Raw genomic sequence first — 24,280 nt, 5'->3', positions numbered from 1 at the left:
AAATTCAGCAGTTCCTGTGTATCTTTGTCTACCAAATGTCAGCTGTCCTCTCCTTAGATTTTTCCTCCCTGCATCCCCTAAAGCATATGGGACAGAAACTACTGGTAGTTCCCAAAACTTGTACTCCTTTCTAACACCAATATTTCACTGGTCTCACAGCCATGCATAACAAAGACTGAATTTCCAGTCTCTCCTGCAGTAGGTTACTGGCCAACAGAATGTAGGTAATAATGATGTATGTTACTTCTAGAAAGTATCTTTCAACAGAAAAGGTAAGCCCTTGTTTGCCCATTCCCCATCCCAACACCTGAAGTGCTCAAATCATCACCATACCATGATTTGGAAGCCACAAGGCTAATGGCAGAGCCTGATACTCATAAGGCCACCATGTGGCTCTTAAAAGCTTACCTTACAATTTTGTTTAAGCAACAGAGAAACTTCTAGTACTTGTAGTACTTTGATCCACCTTTATTAAGTTTTCCGTCATATGTAGCTCAACTAATTCCAATTGATTCAGCATGTGAGCTAACAGTACACATTTAAGTCATTAGTAAATGCTCACAAAAGTTTCAATCATGCTTTGGTACTATGGGATGATCATAATATGAAGCTAAAAGTACTGCTGAGCTTAATATTAAGACAGATTACGTTAATAATGGCAAAGCTCAATGCCATTATTGACATTATGTATGGGCTGGTGCCACCACAGCCTAGTAGAAGGCGGGAACATGGCCACTGCAGCAGGGCCCACATGGCTCCAGTCTTCTCTATACTGCCTCATACAGCCACCCAGGACCAGCAAGCCAAACAACTAAGGGAGTTACCCAGTGCCGGTTCATGCTGAGAATGCCTCTGGTCAGGCAGCAGCCATTCTTCAGAAGCACATCATGGCCTAAAAAAATATCTCCAAACTGTGATGTCATCCTTGATCTGACTCATAATGGGATCAAACTACCATTGGTATTTTCCTTCAGAGGCTTAAGGGACCAAAAAATGCAACTAAAACAAAAAGGAATTAAAAAAACTGCAGTCTATTTTATCTCTTAAGCCACAGCCCCATTAATGAACAGGCCAAACAGTCTATGGGGACAAGCCATTCTGGAATGTACAGCTCCACTCAGCAGCTGGTTCACCTCAAATTCTAAGGAGGAAACTTCTCTTTTCAGTTGGACTTATGGACAAGCTCCCAGGATGAGCCTAATTTTGCCAACAATCTTGCTACTCTCCGTATAAACAATAACAGAAACAGCCTGAATGACCCCAAAGCTACTAGGACGCTCCTGGGCAGTGTATACACTGCTATTACAGATTTCTTAGACACAGAGATGGACCTGGGGCCTGACTCCACCAACCTGACACGGACTGTAGGCCTGGTCCATTAATGGAGGCCAGGATGCCAGGGAGTATGTGGAATATCACTACTCTGAATTTAGGATCACATTAGCTCCAAAGAGAAAAAATTCAGGGGCCCCTGGATGGCTCAGTCAGCTGAGCCCCCAACTCCTGATTTTGGCTCAGGTCATGATCTCACAGTCCGCTAGATTGAGCCCTGAACTGGGCTCTGTGCTGACAGTGGGGAGCCTGCTTGGGATTCTCTCCCTCCCTCTCTGCCCCTGCCCAACTCGTGTTCATGTGCTCTTTCTCAAAAATAAACTTAAAAACTTACTTAAAAAAAGAGAGAGAGAGAATTCAGTTGGCATGACTGTACAACCTTTTGCAATGGGATAACACCCAGGTGTTCCTGGGCACCCAAAAGAGAAGGAAGCATGGGGTCCTGGCACAGCCTTTCCATCCCAAGTGAGACCAATCCATTTGTATCCACATTCTGTTTTAGTCTTTGGCAGATAATCTTTGAGGTTATGCAACACAAAAATATCATCTTGGTGACCCTGTACGTTCCTAAGGCCTGGTGACAACCTGGAAAAGTTTACCTCCCCTAAGGCCACTCATCACCCATGCCCTGACTGTGCCATATCCTGCTCAACCAGCCCTGGCAATGACATACCGTGAATGTCCTTAATTACCTCAGCAGTGTTTCAGGGGGAATGCTCTGAAGTGGGAGTGAGGTGGGAGCTCTGTCATCAGATGAGGGGCCCAGACATGCTTCAGCCTTTTCTCCGCCTGGTGGGACCAGAGGCAGCAACCAGGGATATGGACTGCAAAGACTTCTCGAGAAGCAAAACCTCTCACCCAGACAACTGGAGCAGGCACTCCTGAGTAGTTGGAGGTCACTACCTGACACTTCAAGGAAGCAGGGTCCTGATTATCTGACATCAGTCCTTGTTCTATACGAAAGGGGAAAACTTGGGGCTGTTTTTGTGCTTGAGGACAATGATCAGGAGTCTTGGTAGATAACCACGAATATAAGCAGCAACTTGTCCATGTGACTTGGGTTGTGATACCTGGGCTGCACCGGCTTTACCAATGAGTTGAGCCAAGACAGCCTGTCCACCCTTCCCCATTCACCTCCTTTACACATACTCCACGTAGGCCCAGTTCACAAAACTAACTAGTTGAACTGTTTTCTGCTATCAAAGTTTGTGCCCAGGCCTGGTCAATTCTTGAAATTACGCCTGGATCCCACTCTTCTTGGACCCATACTTTGAAGGTATCTGAACCTTGTTCTGCCCAACCCTGGCCATATGCTGCACACTATCATTCTGTCTACTTCCTGATTTTATGTGAAAGTCTTAGCCAAAAGTATCTTCCTCTTGTGTCATGTCTTAGCAGTCCAACATAACTTGCTGGCATAACCACAAAACACCTTGGAGTCTAATTCTCCAGCCCTGAGCTTTCAGATGGCTGTGGTTCCAAATGACTACAACCTCAGGAGAGGTCCTGAACAAGGACACCCCAATCAGCTGCTCCCAAATCCCTGATCCACAGAAAATGGGTGAGGTAAACAGTTTTTTGTTGTTTCAAGCCATTAAATTTGGGGGATATTTGTTAAGCAACAGCAGATAACTAATAAGTAATAGATGGCTGGTATATCAGCCGACTAACGAAGGCATCCAGAACTATTCCCCTGACCTTGGGGCTTGCTCTGAGGGATGAGGAGGATCTTGCTATCTGCCTTACAATAAAGCCCATATACACTCAGCAACAACCCTCTCATATGCAGTTGTCAGGGTGTTTATACTGTAAAAATTTTTCTGACACAGTATCACTTTGCACAAATGTACTACAAGAGGGCCCTGGTTCATGAATTCCTCCTTAGTTCAGCCATTGCTGAAGGCTGTGGTATGGTAATTGCTTAATCACAGCAGCAGAATCTCTGTTATCACAACATACTCCTTCATTTACCTGGATTTCCAGAATCTGAAATTCAAGTTGGAATGTAATCATGTGGCAATTTCCTGATAACCTGTGTCTCTGCAGGACTTTCTTTATACCTGTAAATCAGAAAAAAAAAAATATTTTATTTGCAAATAAGTTTCCACCAAATACCTCTTATTTTTGTGAACATTTATAACATGTGGATATACACGTGAGGTTGTATGTTAGCATTTACATTGCAAAATCTAGAAAGATATGCACCAAACTGATTTACCTTTGCAAAGATGAACTAAAGATAATTTGTACTTTCTACATCTCAATTATACCAAAGATTATGGTAAGAAACAAAACATGCTAGTATAACTCTACACAAGTTTGAATCATAACTGATAGGGTTTTCCCCCAACATTATATGACTCTAGTTAAAAAGAGTACATGGAATCTACCTATTTGGTTGTGTTACCTTACAAAACTTTATACTTAAATGTGTAAAGTGCATTTTGCTAAGTATACAACTCAATATTTTTTTCACATGAGTTTCCCATCTAACTTCCACTGAGATCAAGATACAGAAATGTTAAAATATGCCATAAAGTGCCCTTATGCCCTTCCCCAGGCTACTCGTCCCCCAAGAGATAACCACTATTTTCACTTTAACATCATCTAATCTTGCTAACAAAGGTATTTTTAGAAGAGCACAACTCCACAATGATAAAGAAGAAAAAGGAGAGTAACCTAATTTTGGAAGCTGGAAATCAGATGGATGAGCTAGATATCACACAGAACAGTTGAACTAAGCTGGCAGATCCAAGAAAATTAAAACCTAAGCCAGCAATGGGGGAAGCACTGTATTAAGCCCATTCAAAAGCCTTCTGAATAGGCTGCACCAAGTACTTCTACAACGAGGTCAACATAGGAAGACGCAAAATGGGAAGACTAAGATTTCTGCACTAGCAAGACTTATACCTGGCCTAACCTCTTGTTTTCCATCTCTTCCTTTCAAATACCTCAAGTACTTAGATTCTATCACCCATTTCTTATGTATTTCAGACTTCTGCTGAGGTGTGCTACCCAAGACCCTCTGAGGACCAACTCAATGTCTTCCTTGTCATGAGGCTTATTTCAGTGGAAAGTCAGAAAGCATTTCCAAAAGTGATTCTTCCTTTAAAGGATGATCCTCTTGCCCAAAGTTCCCCACATTCAATGCACAGCTGAATTAACATCCCTTTATACGTGAGTGCATCACAGACCCTTGACAATAGAACTCAATCACCTGGACCAGAAACCCTCCTCTGGAAAATGGTCCAGCTCCTGAAACATTTACCTTGGCCACAGGCCAAGGAGTAGAGCACTTTAGATGAGGCAGCTCTCATGCCAGCAGTGAATAACTCTGAAGATTTGCAAATTAATCATGCTATTGTTCTTTCACTTACTTGACTATTAAAATACTTAATGACAAAGCCTGTGTCTTCTTTAACACCTACCTAAGGCAGCTTTAAAAGAGTATTATGCACACTGTGATGTTCGAAAGACACCTGACAAAACAAGTTTACCACACCACATAGTCAAATAGTTACCTCATAGGATCTTAATTCAATGACATGACAACCAATCTCTTACGTGTAATGAGGTAAACTTCAACATCACTTCCAAATTAAAATGCTTACTCTTTTCTGTATTCTCAGTGCTTGTTAGGTCCTCCGTTTTCATGGAGTAATTTATTATATTGATGCCAGTAAGTGTGCTTAGAAAAAGAAGTTCTGATTCTAAATGTCCAAGATGACCTCTCAGATCTTTTGAAGCGGCCCATTCTCCAGAATCTGACTGATGTATTTCTTGAAGGGATTTTCTAAAAAGCAAATATAACAAATAATTACTCCACTGAAGAAACCACTAACAAGTGCTTTATCTCATAACCAAAAATTTCTTCAAACCATTTCATAATTTTTTTTTCCAACGTTTTTATTTATTTTTGGGACAGAGAGAGACAGAGCATGAACGGGGGAGGGGCAGAGAGAGAGGGAGACACAGAATCGGAAACAGGCTCCAGGCTCTGAGCCATCAGCCCAGAGCCTGACGCGGGGCTCGAACTCACGGACCGCGAGATCGTGACCTGGCTGAAGTCGGACGCTTAACCGACTGCGCCACCCAGGCGCCCCTCTTCAAACCATTTCTATTTTGTCTTTCTTACTTTCTTCCCACTAAAAGTACCTAAGATTTTTCTCAAAATCAATATGGCTACTAACACTGTAATCTTTAATCTCAAATTAAAACAAAGCTAATTAAATTATACTACCATATTTCTACCTATTACAAACAATTGTAAAATAAACTATAACAAGAGTACTTTGCAACATGAAAATGTCTGTTTATAATGGAATGTTTAAAATACTCCAAAGTAAATACCTGATATCCCAAGACATCTCAAATTATTTTTGTAAATGTCATTAAGTAACAAAGAAATGTTGGCTGGCTAGCTTTAACTTCTAAAACAAGTAAAGTAGGGGCACCTGGGTGGCTCAGTCGGTTGAGTGGCTGACTTCAACTCAGGTCAGGATCTCACAGCTCATGAGTTCAAGCCCCGTGCTGGGCTCTGTGCTGACAGCTCAGAGCCTGGAACCTGCCTCCGATTCTGTGTCTCCCTCTCTCTCTGCCCCCTAACCCAGTCACATTCTGTCTCTGTCTCTCTCAAAAGTAAATAAACATTAAAAAAAAATTTTTTTTAAAACAAGTAAAGTATCACAGAGCATTTTATAGTAAGAAAGAGAGTCTCAGGAAATCTAAGAATAAGGGTGGGAGGAGGGGAATTCCAAAGGAATAATAGCATAATCTCTTTAAACAATACTGTAATCATTCTTCATTGAGAACGCAAAACTCTATTTTCCTTGAAAAAGAGTAAAATTTCAGCTAATGATCACACTGAATGTTATTTTACTTTCTGTCATCCTTTACTGCCCTCGTGTTCTGCTCCGTTCTACACTGCTGACTTCTGCCATCGTAAGACATCCTTCCTTAGATGGTGGAGCATGATTATCATGATTCTCATCTGACATGTTGGGCACTCCACTGTTCCTGCTGCTTGCCTCCAACTACAGAAGAAGCCCTACCACTCCTGCTCTTGCTGATCTAAATACCGTTCTCTCATTCTAGAGAAAAACTCAGTGATCAATCTCAACTCTTCTACATCAGTAATTCCTAAATCGTACCTCCAATCATACATTTCTTCTTCTTGCACAGTAGACTTAGCTTGTTGACCCAATAAATGTTTTTGTATTAAATTAGCTTGCTACCATATTTCCCTACTTCTGTTACTGATAAAATCTGTCTCTTGATATCTCAGGCTCTCTATCTTTGGAGTTATCCTTGGCTCTGTTAATCCTTCACATCTGGATTTACTGCCATACTTTCTACTCCATCACGTAGCTATCCCTCCTTTTCTATTCCTGATTCTACTACATTAACCTGCACTCTTATGACCTTATGCCAGGTCTATAGGAAATAACCTAACTCTGTATTCTTTACACTGGAGATCTAATGCTTGTAGAAAGGGTGAAAATATCTTTTAAATTTTTGTCTTTTTTTTTTTTTTTTAAAGATACCACGTTTTTTTGTTTTTTTTTTTTTTTAATTTTTTTCAACGTTTTTATTTATTTTTGGGACAGACAGAGACAGAGCATGAACGGGGGAGGGGCAGAGAGAGAGGGAGACACAGAATCGGAAACAGGCTCCAGGCTCCGAGCCATCAGCCCAGAGCCCGACGCGGGGCTCGAACTCACGGACCGCGAGATCGTGACCTGGCTGAAGTCGGACGCTTAACCGACTGCGCCACCCAGGCGCCCCGAAATTTTTGTCTTAATGTTAATTGAAAATATTTAAGTATATTCTCTATCACCTGAGAGACTACCACAAGCTCTTTTGTATTGGCTATAATTAAGTGATAAAAAAACTAAACTGAGAACGCTAATGAAAGCAAGAAGGAATCTTCATATATAAATGATAAATTCCTGTTATGCAAATACCAAATATCACAGAAAACTACGAATGAAAACTTTATGGTGTTTCCAACAGAGCAAACTGATAAAAGAACTAAATCATCACATTGAAAACTAGATATGCAGAATTCAAAAAAGAACCTGTGGCTGAGAAAGGAGAGAATGGGAAGTTATTGTTTAATGGGTACAGAGTATCACTTTGGGGTGAGGAAAAAAGTGGTGATGGCGGCATGACAACGTAAAAGTACTTAATCCAATTGAACTACATACTTAAAAAAGGCTAAAATGGTTAAATCCTATGTATATTTTACCATACACCTAAAAGAGAAAACCTGCATATTCTCATTCATAGCAGTGATTTACTTTGAGCAAAATATCATTAGTCTATTTCAATTACCGACATGAGTTTCAATGATTTGGGATTATACATTTTTACTGGCTTTGCACTATATTACTTGTTACTTTGTCTTAGGAGCGTAATTTATGTTGGTCAAAATTAGAGTTCCACAAGAAGCTTCTTTATTTAAAGTTTATTTATTTTGAGAGAGAAGAGAGAGACCGCGAGTGAGCAGGGGAGGGGCAGAGAGAGGAGAGAGAGAATCCAAAGCAGGCTCTGCACTGTCAGCGTGAAGTCAGACATGGGGCTTGAACTCACAGACCATGAGATCATGACCTGAGCTGAAACCAAGAGTCAGATGCTTAACCCACTGAACCACCCAGGCACCCCAAGAAACTTCTTTGTCTTAAAACAAATCTATAAGAGGGGTGCCTGGGTAGCTCAGTGGGTTACGCATTTGACTCTTGATCTTGGCTCAGGTCATGATCTCAAGGTCTGTGGGATCAAGCGCTGCGCTGGTCTCTGCGCTGTCAGTGTGACCCTGCTCGGGATTCTCTCTCTCTGCCCCTCCCCCACACAAACCCATCTGCGAGCTCTCTCTCAAAATGAACTTTAAAAAATAAAACGGATCTACAAGAGACCTGATTTCAAAAGTCAATGATCTAGGATTCTGGGAAGCTGGTGGCGTAGGAAGCAGCCACCTACACAATAACCGCATTGGCAGAATCTGATGAAACTTTTTTAAAACTGTGAATTCTGCTGAAGGCTTACAACTTCCAGGGGAAGGCTTGGAGTTAACTGTGGTCAGTTTGGGGCAATTTCAGGTCTCAGCACAGTAATAGCTATGTATCCCCCACTCCAACAATAGGCAGACAGCTGTGTACACGTTCCTAAAGCAGACTGCACACACTTCAGAAAAGTAAGAGTAGGCAAAAAAAGACTGTCCACAAACGCTGAGTGGCTGTGCTGATTGCTGCTTCTGACAAAAGAGGTGCAAAGAGACAGACAGCCAGTGTTGCACCAGCTCCCACTGTTACAAGCCCTGCTCCTCTGGCTGAAGGGAGCTCCAGGAGATTTAAAGAGCCACGACTCTTTTCTTCCCCATTATTTTTGGCTTATCTCATTTAAAGAGCCACACCTTAAAGATTAAGACATTCAAAATCAACTTGAATGTATGGGAAAAACTGGAAAGTGAATACAGTGCCCAAGGAAAGGCTCAGAAAAGACATAAGAAGACAGAAAGTTTGCACCTCAGGCTTATCTTCAACACACAGCCTACAAAATAATAAAACTAAAAAAAATAAACAAGGGCACCTGGGTGGCTCAGTCGGTGAAGTGTCCAACTCTCGACCTCAGTCAGTGAGATCCAGCCCCATGTTGGGCTCTGCACTGACAGCATGGAGCCTGCCTGGAATTCTCTCTCCCTCTCTCTCTGCCCCTCCCCCACCTGCATAGATGCACACGCTCCCTCAAAATAAACATTTTAAAAGAGAGAGAGAAATGGAAATCCTAAAATAATAAACAAAAAAGGGGGGCAGCCTGGGTGGCTCAGTTGGTTAAGCATCCAACTTCCTGGTTTGGCTCAGATCATGATCTCACAGCCTTGTGAGTCGAAGCTCCACGCTGGGTTCTGCACTGGCAGCACAGAGCTTGCTTGGGATTCTCTGTCTCCTCTCTCTCTGCCCCTCCCCTACTCACACTATCTCTCTCTCAAAAATAAATGAATAAACATTAAAAAAAAAAAAAAGAAGAAACCAAAAAGGAATTCTGGAGCTCAAGGATACAATAACTGAAATGAAAAATTCACTAGAGGGATTCAAAGGCAGATTTGAGCAGGCAGAATGATCAGTGAACCTGAAGATAAGACAATGGACATTACTGAGGCTGAGGTGCAGAAAGAAAAAAGACTGAAAAAAGGAACAAAGCATAAAGGATTTGTGGCACACCCTCAAAAGGACCAACATACGCGTCATGAGAGTCCGAGGAGAAAGAGGCAGACAGAATATCTGAAGAAATAATGACTAAAAACTCCACAAATTTCATGAAAGACATGAATATGAAAATACAAGATACTCAGCAAACTCAAAGAGACTCCCACCAAGATATAATCAAATTTATAAAACCCAAGCATAAAGATGAACCTTGAAAGCAACAAAAGAGAAGCAAACCACCACATTCAAGGGTTTCTCAATAAAATATGAGATTTCTCATTAGAAATTTTGGACACCAGAAGACAGGGGGCCTATACAGTCCAGGTGCTAAAAGGAAAAACTGAACCAACAATCCTATGTATACCTCATCATTGTGCTTTGTTTTACTGTGCTTCCCAAATATTGCAAGTTATACTGAAGGTTTGTGGCAACCCTGTGTTGAGCAAGTCTATTAGTGCCATCTTTTCCAAGAGTATTGGCTCCCTTTGTGTCTCTGAATCATATTTTGGAAATTCTCACAATATCTCAAACTTTTTCAGTATTATTACATTTGTTATGGTGATCTGTGATCAGTGAATATGATTCACTGAAAGCCCAGATGATGGTGAGCATTTTTAGCAAAGAAGTACTTTTTAATTAAGGTATAAAACATTTTCTTCAGACATAACGACATTGCACACTTAACAGACTACAGTGGAGTATAAACCTAACTTTTGTATTTACTGGAAAACCAAAAAATTCACTTGACTAGTTTTATTGTGATGCTCACTTTATTGTGGTGGTCTGGTACTGAACCCACAATATTTCCAAGGAATATCTGTATCTGGCAAAAGTGCCCTTTAAAAGTGAGGAAGAAATTAAGACATTTCCAAAGAAATAAAAGGCAAAGGATTTTGTTACCATTAGACCTACCCTACAAGAAATGTTCAAGAGAGACCTGAAAGATAAAAGTACACTAGATAGGGACACTTGGATGCCTCATTCGGTTAAATGTCTGATTCTGGATTTCAGCTCAGGTCAAACCCCGTGGTTTGAGGGTTAGAGCCTCGTGTTGGGCTCTGCACTGACAGTGAAGAACCTGCATGGAATTCTCTCTCTCTCTCTGCCCCTCCTGGCTCACACTCACTCTACCTCTCTCACGATAAATAAACTTTAAAAAAAGTACACCAGATAGTAACCTGACACCATATAAAGAAATAAAGACCTCAATAAAAGAAATACGTGGACAATTTCCTAGAAGAAAGCAGAGGTGGTAAGCTCTCTATATTGGTCTTGGTACTGACTTTTTGGATTTGATACCAAAAGCAAATCCAACAAAAGGAAAAAAATCAACAAGCAGGACTACATCAACTAAAAAATTTCTCTACATCAAAAGAAATTAGTAAAATTAAAAAGCTAACTATGCAATGGTAGAAAATATTTGCAAATCATCTACTACCAAGGAGTTAACATCCAAAATATATAAAGAACTCATTAACTCAATGACAAAAGAAAAAAAAAGTCTGATTAAAAAATGGGAAGAGAATCTGAATAGAAATCTTTCCAAAGAAGATATATAGCTGGCCAACAGGTACACAGAAAAGGTGCCCAATATTACTAATCATCAGGGAAATGCGAGTCAAAACCACAGCAAGGTATCACCTCACACCTGTCAGAATGACTATTACCATAAACAAAATAACACGAGTTGGCAAGAATATATTGTTGGTAGTAATGTATATTGGTGCAGCCAGTATAAAAAACAGTATGAAGGTTCCTCAAAAAATTAAAAATAGAATTACCATGTAAATCAGCAATTCCATTTCTGTGTATTTATTTGAGTGAAACAAAAACACGAAGATACATGCATCCTCAGGCTCACTACAGCATTATTTACAATAGCCAAAACAAGGAAACAACTTGTCAACAAATAATGAATAAAGATGTGGTGTCTACTATACAACTAAATGTCATTCAGCTACATAAAAAGAAGAATATCCTGCCATTTGTGACAATATGGATGAATCTTCAAGGCATTATGTTATGTGAAACAAGTCAGACAAGATGGACAGGTTATTGTATGATCTCACTTATATGTAGAATCTAAAAAACCCCAAACTCATAGAAAGAGAGTAGATTGATGGCTGCCAGGGGCAAGGGTGAGGGGGTTTGGGAAAATGGGTAAAAGGTGGTCAAAGTATACAAACTTCCAGCAATACAATTAAAAAGTCCTAGGAATATAATGTACAGCATGGTGACTATAATTAATAATACTGTATTACACATTTGTAGGTTGATAAAAGAGTAAATCTTAAAAGTTCACCCTACTAAAGAATGAATGGGTCAACCAGGCAATTAAAGAAGATACTAAAAAATATAAGGACACAAATGAAAATGAAAACACAACAGTCCAAACCCTTTGGGATGCAGCAAAGGCATTCCTAAGAGGAAAATAAATACATTGCAATCCAGGCCTAACTCAAGAAACAAGAAAAATCCCAAATACAAAATCTAACAGCACACCTAAAGGAACTAGAAGCAGAACAACAATGAAACCCCAAACCCAGCAGAGGAAGAGAAATAATAAAGATCAGAGCATAAATAAACAATACAGAATCCACCCCCCCAAAAAAAACCCAGTAGAACAGATCAATGAAACTAAGAGCTGGTTTTTTTTTAAAAAAGAAACAAAATTGATAAACCCCTAGCCAGAAGATCTAAATAAATAAAATCACAAATGAAAATGGATTTATCACAACCAATCCCTCAGAAATACAAGAAGTTATCAGAGAATACTATGAAAAATTATATGCCAACAAACTGGACAACCTGGAAGAAACGGACAAATTCCTAAGCATCCACACACTTCCAAAACTCAAACGGAAGAAATAGAAAATTTGAACAGACCCATAACTAGTGAAGAAATTGAATCAGTTATCAAAAATCTCCCAACAAATAAGAGTCCCAGGACAGATGGCTTCCCAGGGAAGTCTACCAGACATTTAAAGCAGAGTTAATACCTATCCTTCTCAAGCTGTTCCTAAAAATAGAAACAGAAAGAAAGCTTCCAGACTCATCCTATGAAGCCAGCATTACCCTCGTTCCCAAACTAGACAGAGACCCCACAAAAAAGGAGAATTACAGGCCAATATCCCTAATGAACATGGATGCAAAAATTCTCAACAAGATACTAGCAAATTGAATTCAACAGCATATAAAAAGAATTATTCACCATGATCAAGTGGGATTCATTCCTGTGCTGTAGGGCTGGTTCAATATTCACATGTGATTCATCACAATAAAAGAAAAGATAAGAACCATATGATCCTATGAATAGATGCAGAAAAAGCATTTGACAAAATACAGCATTGTTTCTTAACAAAAACCCTCAAGAAAGTTGGGATAGAAGGAACATAGCTAATCATAAAAGCCATATATGAAAAGCCCACAGCAAGTATCATCCTCAATGGGGAAAAACTGAGAGCTTTCTCCCTGAGATCAGGAACACAACAGGAATGTCCACTCTCACCACTGTTGTTTAACATAGTGCTGGAAGTCCTTGCTTCAGCCATCAGACAACAAAATGAAATAAAAGGCATCAAAATTGGCAAAGAACTCCAAAGTTTCACTTCTCGCAGACAACATGATACTCTAAATGGAAACCCAAAAGACTCCACCAAAAGCCTGCTAGAACTGATACATGAATTCAGCAAAGTCACAGGGTACAAAATCAATGAACAGAAATCGGTTGCATTTCTATACACCAATAATGAGCAACAGAAAAAGAAATCAAGAAATGGATCCCATTTACAATTGTACCCAGAACCATAAAATACCTAAGAATAAACCTAACCAAAGATGTAAAAGATCCATATCCTGAAAACTATAGAAAACTTACAAAGGAAATTGAAGAAGACACAAAGAAATGGAAAAACATTCCATGCTCATGGATTGAAAGAATAAATACTGTTAAAATGTCAATACTACCCAAAGCAATCTACACATTCAATGCAATCCCAATCAAAATTGTACCGGCAGTCTCCTCAAAACTAGAACAACCAATCCTAAAATTTTTATGGAACCACAAAAGACCCAGAAGAGCCAATTGTTCTTGAATTTTTCTTGAATAGCCTTCTTTCTTGAAGAAGAAAACCAAAGTGGGAAGCATCACAATCCCAGACTTCAGCCTTTACTACGAAGCTGCAATCACCAAGACAGTATGGTATTGGCACAAAAACAGACACACAGATCAGTGGAATAGAATAGAGAACCCAGAATTGGACCCACAAATGTATGGGCAACTCATCTTTGACAAAGCAGGAAAGAGCATCCAATGGAAAAAAGTCTCTTTAGCAAATGGTGCTAGGAGAACTGGACAGCAACATGTAGAAGAATGACACTAGGCCACTTTCTTACACCATACACAAAAATAAACTCGAAGTGGATGAAAGACCTAAATGTGAGACAGGAAACCATCAAAACCCTAGAGGAGAAAGCAGGCAACAACCTCTTTGACCTAGGCTGCAGCAATTTCTTGCTCAACACATCTGCAAAAGCAAGGGAATTAAAAGCAAAAATTAACTATTGGGACCTCATCAAGATAAAAAGCTTCTGCACAGCAAAAGAAACAATTAAGAAAACTAAAAGGCAACTGATGGAATGGGAGATATTTGCAAATGACAAAACAGATAAAGGGTTAGTATCCAAAATCTATAAAGAACTTACCAAACTCCACACCCGAAAAACAAATAATCCAGTAAAGAAATGGGCAGAAGACATGAACAGATACTTTTCCAAAGAAGATATCCAGATGGCCAAGAGACACATGAAAAGATGCTCAAGGGGCTCCTGGGTGGCTCAGTCAGTTAAGCATCCGACTTCAGCTCAGGTCATGATATCACAGTCCGTGAGTTCGAGCCCCGCGTCGGGCTGTGTTGACAGCTCGGAGCCTGAAGCCTGCTTCAGATTCTGTGTCTTCCTCTCTCTGACCCTCCCCCATTTATGCTCTGTCTCTCTCTGTCTCAAAAATAAATAAACATTAATTTTTTTTTTTTTTTAAAGAAAAGATGCTCAGTATCACTCATCATCAGGGAAATACAAATTAAAACCAGACTGGTCAGAATGGCTAAAATGAACAAATCGGGAAACAACAGACGCTGGTGAGGATGTGGAGAAACAGGAACTCTCTTGCACTGTTGGTGGGAATGCAAACTGGTGCAGCTGCTCTGGAAAACAGTGTGGAGGTTCCTCAAAAAATTAAAAACAGAACTACCCTACAACCCAGTAATAGCACTACTAAGAATTTATCGAAAGGATACAGGAGAGCTGATTCATAGGGGCACACTTACCCCAATGTTTATAGCAGCGCTTTCAACAATAACCAAATTATGGAAAGAGCCTAAATGTCCATCAACTGAATGGATAAATAGGATGTGGTTTATATATACAATGGAATACTACTTGGTAATGAGATAGAATGGAATCCTGCCATTTGCAGCAACGTGGATGGAAACTGGAAGGTATTGTGCTGAGTGAAATAAGTCACTCAAAGACAGATATATCATATGTTTTCACTCATATGTGGATCTTGAGAAACTTAACAGACCATGGGGGAAGGGAAGGGGGAAAAAATAGTTACAGAGAGGGAAGGAGGCAAACCATAAAAGACTCTTAAATGCAGAGAACAAACTGAGGGTTGATGGAGGGGTGGGAGAGAGGGGAAAATGGGTGATGAGCATTGAGGAAGGCACTTGTTGGGATGAGCACTGGGTGTTATATGTAAGTGATGAACCACGGGAATCTACCCCAAAAACCAAGAGCACACTTTACATACTATATGTTAGCCAATTTGACAATAAATTATATTAAAAAAAAAGTTCTACATACTATTAAAAAAATAAAGTATTACATACTATTAAAAAAATACATATGTCTCCATGGCATAAATGTAAACAGTATAATGACATACACTGGATGACATTCCATTACATACACTGTTATCAGTTATTAAAATAATCTCACATTAAAAAAAAGAAAAAAGTTCATATCACAAGGAAAAAAACTTGTAACTGTGTATGGATGTTAACTAGATTTAGTGTGGTGATCATTTTGCAATACGTACAAATATCAAATTATATTGTACACCTGAAATTAACATAATGTTATATATCAATTACACCTCAAAAGAAACTAAAATAGCAGTTGGAGACTTCAATACCCCAACTTACAATAATGGGTAGAACTAGACAAAGGATAAGTAAGGAAACAGAGTAGTGAAAACAACACACTAAACCAGTTAGATCTAATAGACATATACAGAACCTTCTACCCAACAACAGACAGACCTAACAGACATATATAAATTCTCAAATGCACATGGGCCATTTTCCAAGATATTGGACAACAAATTAAGCCTCAATGTATTTTTTTTTTTTTAATTTTAGAGAGAGCAAGTGAGTATGGGAGAAGAGCAGAGGGAGAAAAGAAGACAGGGATAGAGAGAGAGAAATTCTTAAGCAGGCTCCATGCCACAGAGAGGAGCCCAATGAGGGGTTCGATCCCACAACCCTGGGATCATGACCTGTGCCAAAATCAAGAGTCAAATGCTCAACGGACTGAGCCACCAAGGCATTCCAAGTCTCTATGTATTTTAAAACATACTTATCATATAAAGTATCTTCTCCAACCACAAAGGGATGAAATTAGATATCAGTAACAGAAGGAAAACAGAAAATGTCACAAAATTGTGGAAATTAACACACTTTTAAACAATCAATAGATTCCAGAAGAAACCACAGGGAAATGAGAATATACTTTTTATAATAATTTTTTTTTCAACGTTTATTTATTTTTGGGACAGAGAGAGACAGAGCATGAACGGGGGAGGGGCAGAGAGAGAGGGAGACACAGAATCGGAAACAGGCTCCAGGCTCTGAGCCATCAGCCCAGAGCCTGACGCGGGGCTCGAACTCCCGGACCGTGAGATCGTGACCTGGCTGAAGTCGGACGCTTAACCGACTGCGCCACCCAGGCGCCGGAAATGAGAATATACTTAAAGACAAAATGAAAATACAATATACCAGAATTTAAGGGACATATCAAAAGCTGTGCTAAGGGGGACATTTACAGCTATAAACGCTTAGATTAAAAAATAAGATCTCAAATAAACAACCTAATGTTACAACTCAAGGAAATAGAAAAAGAATGAACTAAACCAAAGATAGCAAAAAGAGGAAATAATAAAGATTAGAGCAGAGAGAAATGAAATAGACAACAGAAAATTAGAGAAAATAGATGAAACCAAAAGTTGGCTCTTTGAGAGGATCAATAAAATTAACAAAACTTTAGCCAGATGGACTAAAAAAAAGAATGAAAAGGGGCACCTGGCTGGCTTAAGCAGTAGAGCATGGGATTCTTGATTTTTGGAGTCATGTGTTTGAGCCTCACACCAGGCATAGAGTTTACTTAAAAACAAAACAAAACAAAAACAAAGACTCAAATTACTAAAATCAGAAATTAAAACAGGGACATTACCAACTCTACAAAAATAAAAAGTTTATGATACTATTATGAACAACTGTATGCCAATACATTGGATACTCTACCTGAAATGGCTCAAATCCTAGAAACACAAACCCTACCAAGATTAAACCCCCAAAAAATAAGAAATCTGAATAGACCAATAACTAGTGTGGTTGAATCTGTAATCAAAAAATCTCCAAAAAATAAAAGCCCTGGACCCGATAACTACAAGAGTGAATTCTACCAAACATTTAAATAAAAACTAACCAATCCTTTTCAAACTTTTCCAAAAAGTTGGAGAATACTTTGTAACTTATTCTATTAGGCCAGCACAACTCTGACACCAAAGCCAGATAAAGATATTCCAAGAAAACTACAGACCAATATTACTTATGAACATTAGTGTAAAAATCCTCAACAAATTAGTAGTTAATGAAATTAAGCATATTAAGGGGATTACACATCATGACCACATAGGATTTATTTCTGGAATACAAGGATGGTTCAACATACAAAATTGATCAATGTAATATACCACCATTAACACAAAGAAGGGAAAAAAAGACTTGGTTATCTCACTTAATATAGAAAAAGCATTTAATGGGGCACCCAGGTGGCTCAGTTGGTTAAGCATCTGACTTCGGCTCAGGTCAAGATCTTGTGGTTCATGAGTTTTGAGCCCTGCATCAGGCTCGCTGCTGTCAGCACAGAGGTCGCTTCAGATCTTCTGTCTCCCTCGCTCTCTACCCCTCCCCCACTCATGCTCTCTCACACTCTCTCAAAATAAACTTTAAAAAAAATAGCATTTGACAAAATTCAGCACACTTTAATGATAAAACAGTCAAAACACTAGGAGTAGAAGGAAATTATCTTAACATAATAAAAGCCACATATGAAGAAGGTAAGCATGTCCACTTTCACCACTTAAACATGGTTCTGGAAACTCGAGGTTGAGCAAGTGAGCAAGAAACAGAAATAAAAGGCATCCAAATTGGAAAGGAATTAAAATTATCTTTGTTTACAGATGGTATAATCTTGTATGTACAAAACCCTCAAGATTCCACAACAAAAGCATTAGAATAAATGAATTTAGCAAAGTATTAGGATACAAAATCACCATACAAAAATCAGATGCATTTCTATAACCCAACAATGAACAATCTGAAAAATGTAAATTACAAAAACAATTCCATTTACAACAGCATCAAAAAGAATATTTAGGAACTAACCTTAGGAAGGAATTTGCCTTAGGAAGGTAAGACTTGTACAATGAAAACTACAAAACATTGCTGAAAAAAAAACTGATATGAATAGAAACACATCTCATGTTAATGGATTGGAAAACTTAGTATTATTAAAGTGTCAATATTACCCTCAGCAATCTACAGATTCGATGCAATCCCTATCAAAGTCCCAATGAGGTTTTTTACAGAAATAAAAAAACCCATCCTAAAATTCATGTGGAATCTCAAGGGATCCCAGATAGCCAAAATAATCTTGATAAAGAACAAAACTGGAGGACTCACACTTCCTGATTTCAAAACTTAACAGAGGGGTGCCTGGGCGGCTCAGTCAGTTAAACACCTGACTTCACCTCAGGTCAAGATCTTGTGGTGTGTGGGTTAGAATCCTGTGTCAGGCTCTGTGCTGACAGCTCAAGGCCTGGAGCTTGCTTGGGATTCTTTGTCTCCAGCTCTCTGCCCCTCCCCCTCCCCCCGCTCACGCTCTGTCTCTCAAAAATGAATAAACGTTTTAGGGCACCTGGGTGGCTCAGTAGGTTGAGTGTCCAAATTCAGCCCAGGTCATGATCTCACAGTTTGTGGGTTTGAGCCCCACATCGGGCTCTGTGCTGACTGCTTGCTCAGAGCCTGAAGCCTGCTTCAGATTCTGTGTCTCCTTCTCTCTCTGCCCGCCCCCCCCACTCACGCTTTGTCTCACTGTTTCTCAAAAATAAATAAATGCAAAAAAAAAATTTTTTTTAATGAATAAACATTTAAAAAAAAAAGTAAAAAAAAAACTTAACTGAAAGGTACAGTAATCAAAACAGTGTAGTATTTATTGGCATAAAGACAGATTGATGACTGTAATAGAATCAGAGAACCCAGAAATGAACCTTTACATACATGATCAAATGATTTTTGACAAGCTTGTCAGTAACATTCAAATAGTGCTGGAAAAACTGAACATCCACAAAAGAATGAAGTTGGACCCTTCCCTAACATATTCAAAAATTAACTCAAACATCTAAATGTAAGACCTAAAACAAAACTCTTGGAAGAAAACACAGGACAAAAGCTTCATAAATCGGCTAGGGCAAGGATTTCTTGGATATAACAGCAAAGGCACAGGTTACAAAAGAAAAAATAGACAAACTGGACCTCATGAACATTTTTAAAAATTGTACAACATAAGACACTATCAAGACAGTAAAAAGGCAACCCACAGAATGAGAAAAGATATTTGTTAATCACATATCTGATAAGGGTTTAATTTCCAAAATATATAAAGTACTCCTAAAGCAACAACAAAAACCAACCTGTTCAATAATGGGCATGGAAACTGGATGGACATTTCTCCAAAGAGGACATAAAAACAGCTTAAGACCCAACAGTTGGCTTTTCTTATTCTAGTGCAGGTGCTGAATGTGAGCTTTGACGGCAGAGGCGTCTGCTGCATCCCCTTCAATGAAGGTGACCTCCAACGGAGACACATTGGCAAACCACAGGATGGAAGAGCCAGACTGCCTTCCCTTTGTTCTAGAGACCTTAGTTCATTTCAAAACCTGACCACTTGGGTCACTTGTTTTTTCTCTTCCTGTACTTTATATTCCTACTCTTATGTTTTAAGTTCACCAATTGAGAGTGAGTCCTTGAAGCCCTATTGAAACCCTAGGCCCCCACCCTCCACCCAAATAAAAGCAGAACCCCAGTCCTGTTCTCTCATTCTCTGTCTCTGTCTCCCTCTCTGCATCAGTGACCTGGTTATGTGGCTCCCGTGGCATTGCTTATGCACTCTAGAGCTTGTAAATAATAATTTTTTTTCCTTCAAAGTTTCCTAAAGGTTATTGAGGAAGGGCATCCTACAATCACAAGAACCACAAAGTTTGATCCATTCGTAACATAGGTGTGGAATGGGGAAAGTTCCCTGGGAACACTGGCTCCAGGCATTTCCATTGAATAGCATTACTACAGATGGGCTGAGACTGGCACAAAAGCACATGGCCAATAAGCACATAGAAAGATGCTCAATATCACTAATCATTAGGGAACTGACCCCACACCTATTAGGATGGCTACTATAAGACAAAACAAAAACAACAAAAAAACCCCAAAACCAGGGGGAAAAAGACAATATTGGTGAGGATGTAGACAATCTGGAAACACTGTAGACTGTTGTTGGGAACGTAAAATGATGAGGGTGCGTGGGGCAAGCTGAGGCCAAAGTACAGGCTAACAGCACCACCACCCCCAACCCAGGTGGGATCTGTGTGATACTCCTCAGACACTCCTGGCTACCCAAGAACGAAGGAAAGGGGTTTAAGTGCTTGCCATGGTGATGTGGGAAACTAAGGCAAATAAAAAATTAAATTCCCCTACTGCCTACATCCCATTTACAAGTCCTTGAAATCGGCAGAGTGAACCTCCCTCTAGGAGCTCAGCTGCCTTCATGATGACACTTTGCTGGGGGCAAAAGAGAACCTTAGCTTAACATTATCCCAACCACCAGGATCCTGTAAGTCTACTTTAACATATAAAAAGTCCTTTGTAAACTTCCTTCATGTCAACTGCCCCAAGATATATGCTAGCAATCATACTCCAGGCTTATGGCCACAGATATATATATGAAGGGTCCCGTGACTGAGGTTTTACTAAACGGTAAGAAATGGCGTTTCCCTAGCAACAGCTAACCTCTCAAGGTCCTGGGAAATCTTGCTTCCAAAATTACTTAGGGAGACTTACTCTATCCCTGATGCCCTCCCAAACCGCGAGTATATAATGAGTTATCTGTCACAACCCCAGTGCAGCTCTTCTGCTCATGGGTCCTGTCCCCATGCTTTAAATAAAACCACCTTTTTGCAGGAAAGACGTCTTCAAGAATTCTTTTTTTGGCCATTGGCTCTGGACCACCTCACCATCACCCCAAAAACTCACCATAAAATGGTACAACCACAGTGGAAACCAGTATGGGGGAGGTCCTCAAAAAATTACAAATGGAATTACCAAAGGATCCAGCAATTCCACTTCTTGGGACGTATCTGTAGGGGTTAAGGACAGACCTCACCCCAAGACTGTGGCAATGTGGCATAAGGATCATTTTGTGCTGAAGGCACTTAAGACCCTGTAGGCTCCAGAAAAATTTTGTCCTCCTTTAACCACACAGAAAAACTTAAATTGGGGGTCTTTCCTAGAGTAAGTGTTATTAACAGAGATAAATTTCACCTGAGTGACCCACCTATCTAGTAGGGCAAACATCTAACAACCAAACATCTGCTCTTCTTATTGCCCTGTGAAGTGTATTCCTTTGCTCTGAAGTCCCAGACCCCTAGCCCCTTCTCCTTAGTTCAGAATGACTTACAGACCTCATATTCCCTGGCTCTGGAATTTCCAGGTCTATGTGGAATCCTTGTACATATGCCTTTTAAATTTGATTTTCTCCTGTTAATCTGTCTACGGTCAATTCGACTTAGTCCAGCTAGAAGGACCTTTGAAGGAAAAGGAAGTCTCCCCTCCCTCCCCGTTCCCACATATTCAAAAGAATTAAAAGCAGGGTTTCAAAGAGATATTTGTACATATGTGTTGATAGCATTATTCACAATAGCTAAACTGTGGAAGCAACCCAAACGTCCATTGATAAGAGGATAAGCAAAATGTGGTATATACAACAGGAGAACGCTAGTCAGCCTGAAGAAAGAAGGAAATTCTGCATTTTGCTACAATGTGAATGAACCTTGAGGATATTGTGCTAAGTGAAATAAACCAGTCACAAAAAGACAAATACATATGAATTCACTTGTATGAAGTACCTAGAAATGCCAAATTCATAGAGACAGGAAGAACAATGGTTGCCAAGGACTAAGGGGAGTGGGGAATGGGAAAGTTACTGCTTAATGGTTATAGTTTCAGTTCTACAAGATGAAAAGAGGGAGACAGAAGATGGTCATAGTAGAACGTTATCAACGTATGTAATACCACTGATCTGTACACTTAAAAAGCATCAAGATGGCAAATTTGGTTACATTTTACACACACACACACACACACACACACACACACACACACACACAGCTTGGTACACAGGTCCCCATCTTCCTTTTCCACCACAGTAGAAAGAAACGTCACACCCTGGACTAACATGTAATGTTTTCCACGATCTGGACTCTTCCTAGTTTCCCAACCTTTGAGAAGGCACAGATGACGTCAATAGTCTACATACTGTCCTGAGCTAATAACGACATCTTGTGGCCAGTAAAGAAATCATTCTTCCCGACAGTATGACAAGGTGCTTCTCAAACTTTTAAATATACATAAAACAGCTGGGGTGGGTGGGGTGCTTGTTAAAATGCAGATTGGCTCAGCCGGTGGGGGTAGGCCCAAAATTTCTATTTCTTTTTTTTTTTATATTCATTTTTTGAGAAACAGAGAGAGACAGAGCGTGAGTGGGGGAGGGGCAGAGACAGAGGGAAACACAGAATCCAAAGTAGGCTCCAGGCTCTGAGCTGTCAGCACAGAGCCGGACGTGGGGCTCGAACCCACGAACCAAGAGATCATGACCACCTGAGCTTTACTCTTCCTGAGACATCCAAGCACCCTTCTCTTTTTTTTTTTTAAACATTTATTTATTTATTTAGAAAAAGTGAGCGCGAGAAGAAAGCAGAGAGGAGAGAGAATCCCCAACAGGGCTCTAACCCATGACCTTAACCAACTGACCACCCAGGTGTCCCCCAAATCTGCATTTCTATGCAACTCCCAATGTATGGAGCACCCCTGGAGTAGCAAGGGGCTTCAAGACATTTACAACTTCACTTGTGCAGGAACGTGTTTGCTCCCTGGTCTCCTGCCTCCCTCCACAGCTTCCTTTACTTTCAGGATCCCATCCGCCACGCCTGTGAACGTTCCCTTTCGCGTTGCTCTTCCATTTTCTACCAACCCCCGTCCAATTATCTCAGGAAAATCTCTCGGCACCTATGCCAAACCAGTCTCCAATGAGAAAATGAAGATACTTTCTACTCTCCAGCCGCTGGTGGCTTTGAGACCATAGATACGTACATAACTAACCGTTTCTCTCTTCCTTCCTTAAGCAAAGTACCTGAGCTTTGACATGACATTTCTGGGTTCCAGCCCAGCTCTTACCTCACCTCTTCCCAGCCTCAGTTTCCCTGACTTTAAAACAGGGTTGACAGAAGCGCCTTCTTCGGATTGTCCCAGGCGCACACGGGGTTGTCATGGACGCACACTGGGTTGCCACAGGCGCACACCCCTCGCCCGGGACATCGCGCCCAGCGCCGGGGTGCAGTCCGCCCTGCCCGCGGACGCAGGAGTCCAAACGCCCCGGGGCCGCCCCCGCCCCCCTCCCGGCGGTGCTTCCCGGCCTGCGGGCACCTGACCGCCGCCCCGAGGCTACGTTCGCTCGTTTCCTTTCCGCCAACGTACTTTTCAGCCCCGTCGTTCGTCAGAGGAGCCGCCACACGACCAGGGCGAATGAAAACCTGCGGCACGGCAGTCCCAGAGGGGCCGAGGCGGGGGGCGCCGGGAAAGCACAGGGCGTCGCGCCGCCCGGAGGAGCCCCAAGACACAGGCCCTCCGCTCTCGTCCGCCAGAGAACAGGGCCTCAAGGAAGGCAGCTTCCCCGCGCTGACGCTGCCAGGCTGACAGCGGCCTCGACGCGGACGCCTCACCCCCCGCCCCGCCGCGGCGGAGCCCCCGGGGCTCGGGAAACGCCGCGGAGGAGACCGTCCGCCCCACGGGGCCCGCGAGGGCACGTACCGCGCTCGCGAGGTGTCTTCCCCCGGCGCCCGCGGCTCCTCGCACGCGCGCCGCAGGGCCGCGATCTCGGCCTCCAAAGCGCGGACCTCCGCTAGCCGAGCGTCCATGGCGCGGCGCCGACGGGAAGCCGCCTGAGGGACTGCGCGCCCGGTCGGGCGCTTCAAGCCTCGCGCGCTGCCGGCGCAGACCACCGCGGAGCTCGGCGGGGGAGGAGGGGGAGCGGGGCCCCGGGCCTGCCACCCGCGCGCGGGCGCGCGCAGG

General features: G+C 41.2%; 1 protein-coding gene across 3 annotated transcripts in view; it reads right to left on the bottom strand.

Moving 5' to 3' along the window:
- Nucleotides 1–24,141, bottom strand: part of CENPP (centromere protein P) — a 229,886-nt gene extending 205,745 nt beyond the window's left edge. For 2 of the 3 annotated variants that reach the window (XM_047100513.1, XM_047100518.1), the window contains exons 1-3: nucleotides 24,020–24,141; nucleotides 4,944–5,125; nucleotides 3,304–3,392 (exon numbers count right to left, since the gene is read on the bottom strand). In XM_047100513.1, the coding sequence (XP_046956469.1) occupies nucleotides 3,304–3,392; nucleotides 4,944–5,125; nucleotides 24,020–24,126 (378 nt within the window). In that variant the 5' untranslated portion in view covers nucleotides 24,127–24,141. The remainder of the gene's footprint in view (nucleotides 1–3,303; nucleotides 3,393–4,943; nucleotides 5,126–24,019) is intronic. The other variant, XM_047100519.1, reaches the window with a different exon arrangement.
- Between the last annotated feature and the right edge of the window lie 139 nt (nucleotides 24,142–24,280).

This window comes from Lynx rufus, unplaced genomic scaffold (assembly GCF_022079265.1).
Source record: "Lynx rufus isolate CCGP_SWC_20201006 ecotype Redwood Valley unplaced genomic scaffold, mLynRuf1.p SCAF_10, whole genome shotgun sequence".
Taxonomy (NCBI): Eukaryota; Metazoa; Chordata; class Mammalia; order Carnivora; family Felidae; genus Lynx; species Lynx rufus.
Note: the sequence above shows the minus strand (reverse complement) of the source record. Positions and strands in the feature narration are given on the sequence as shown.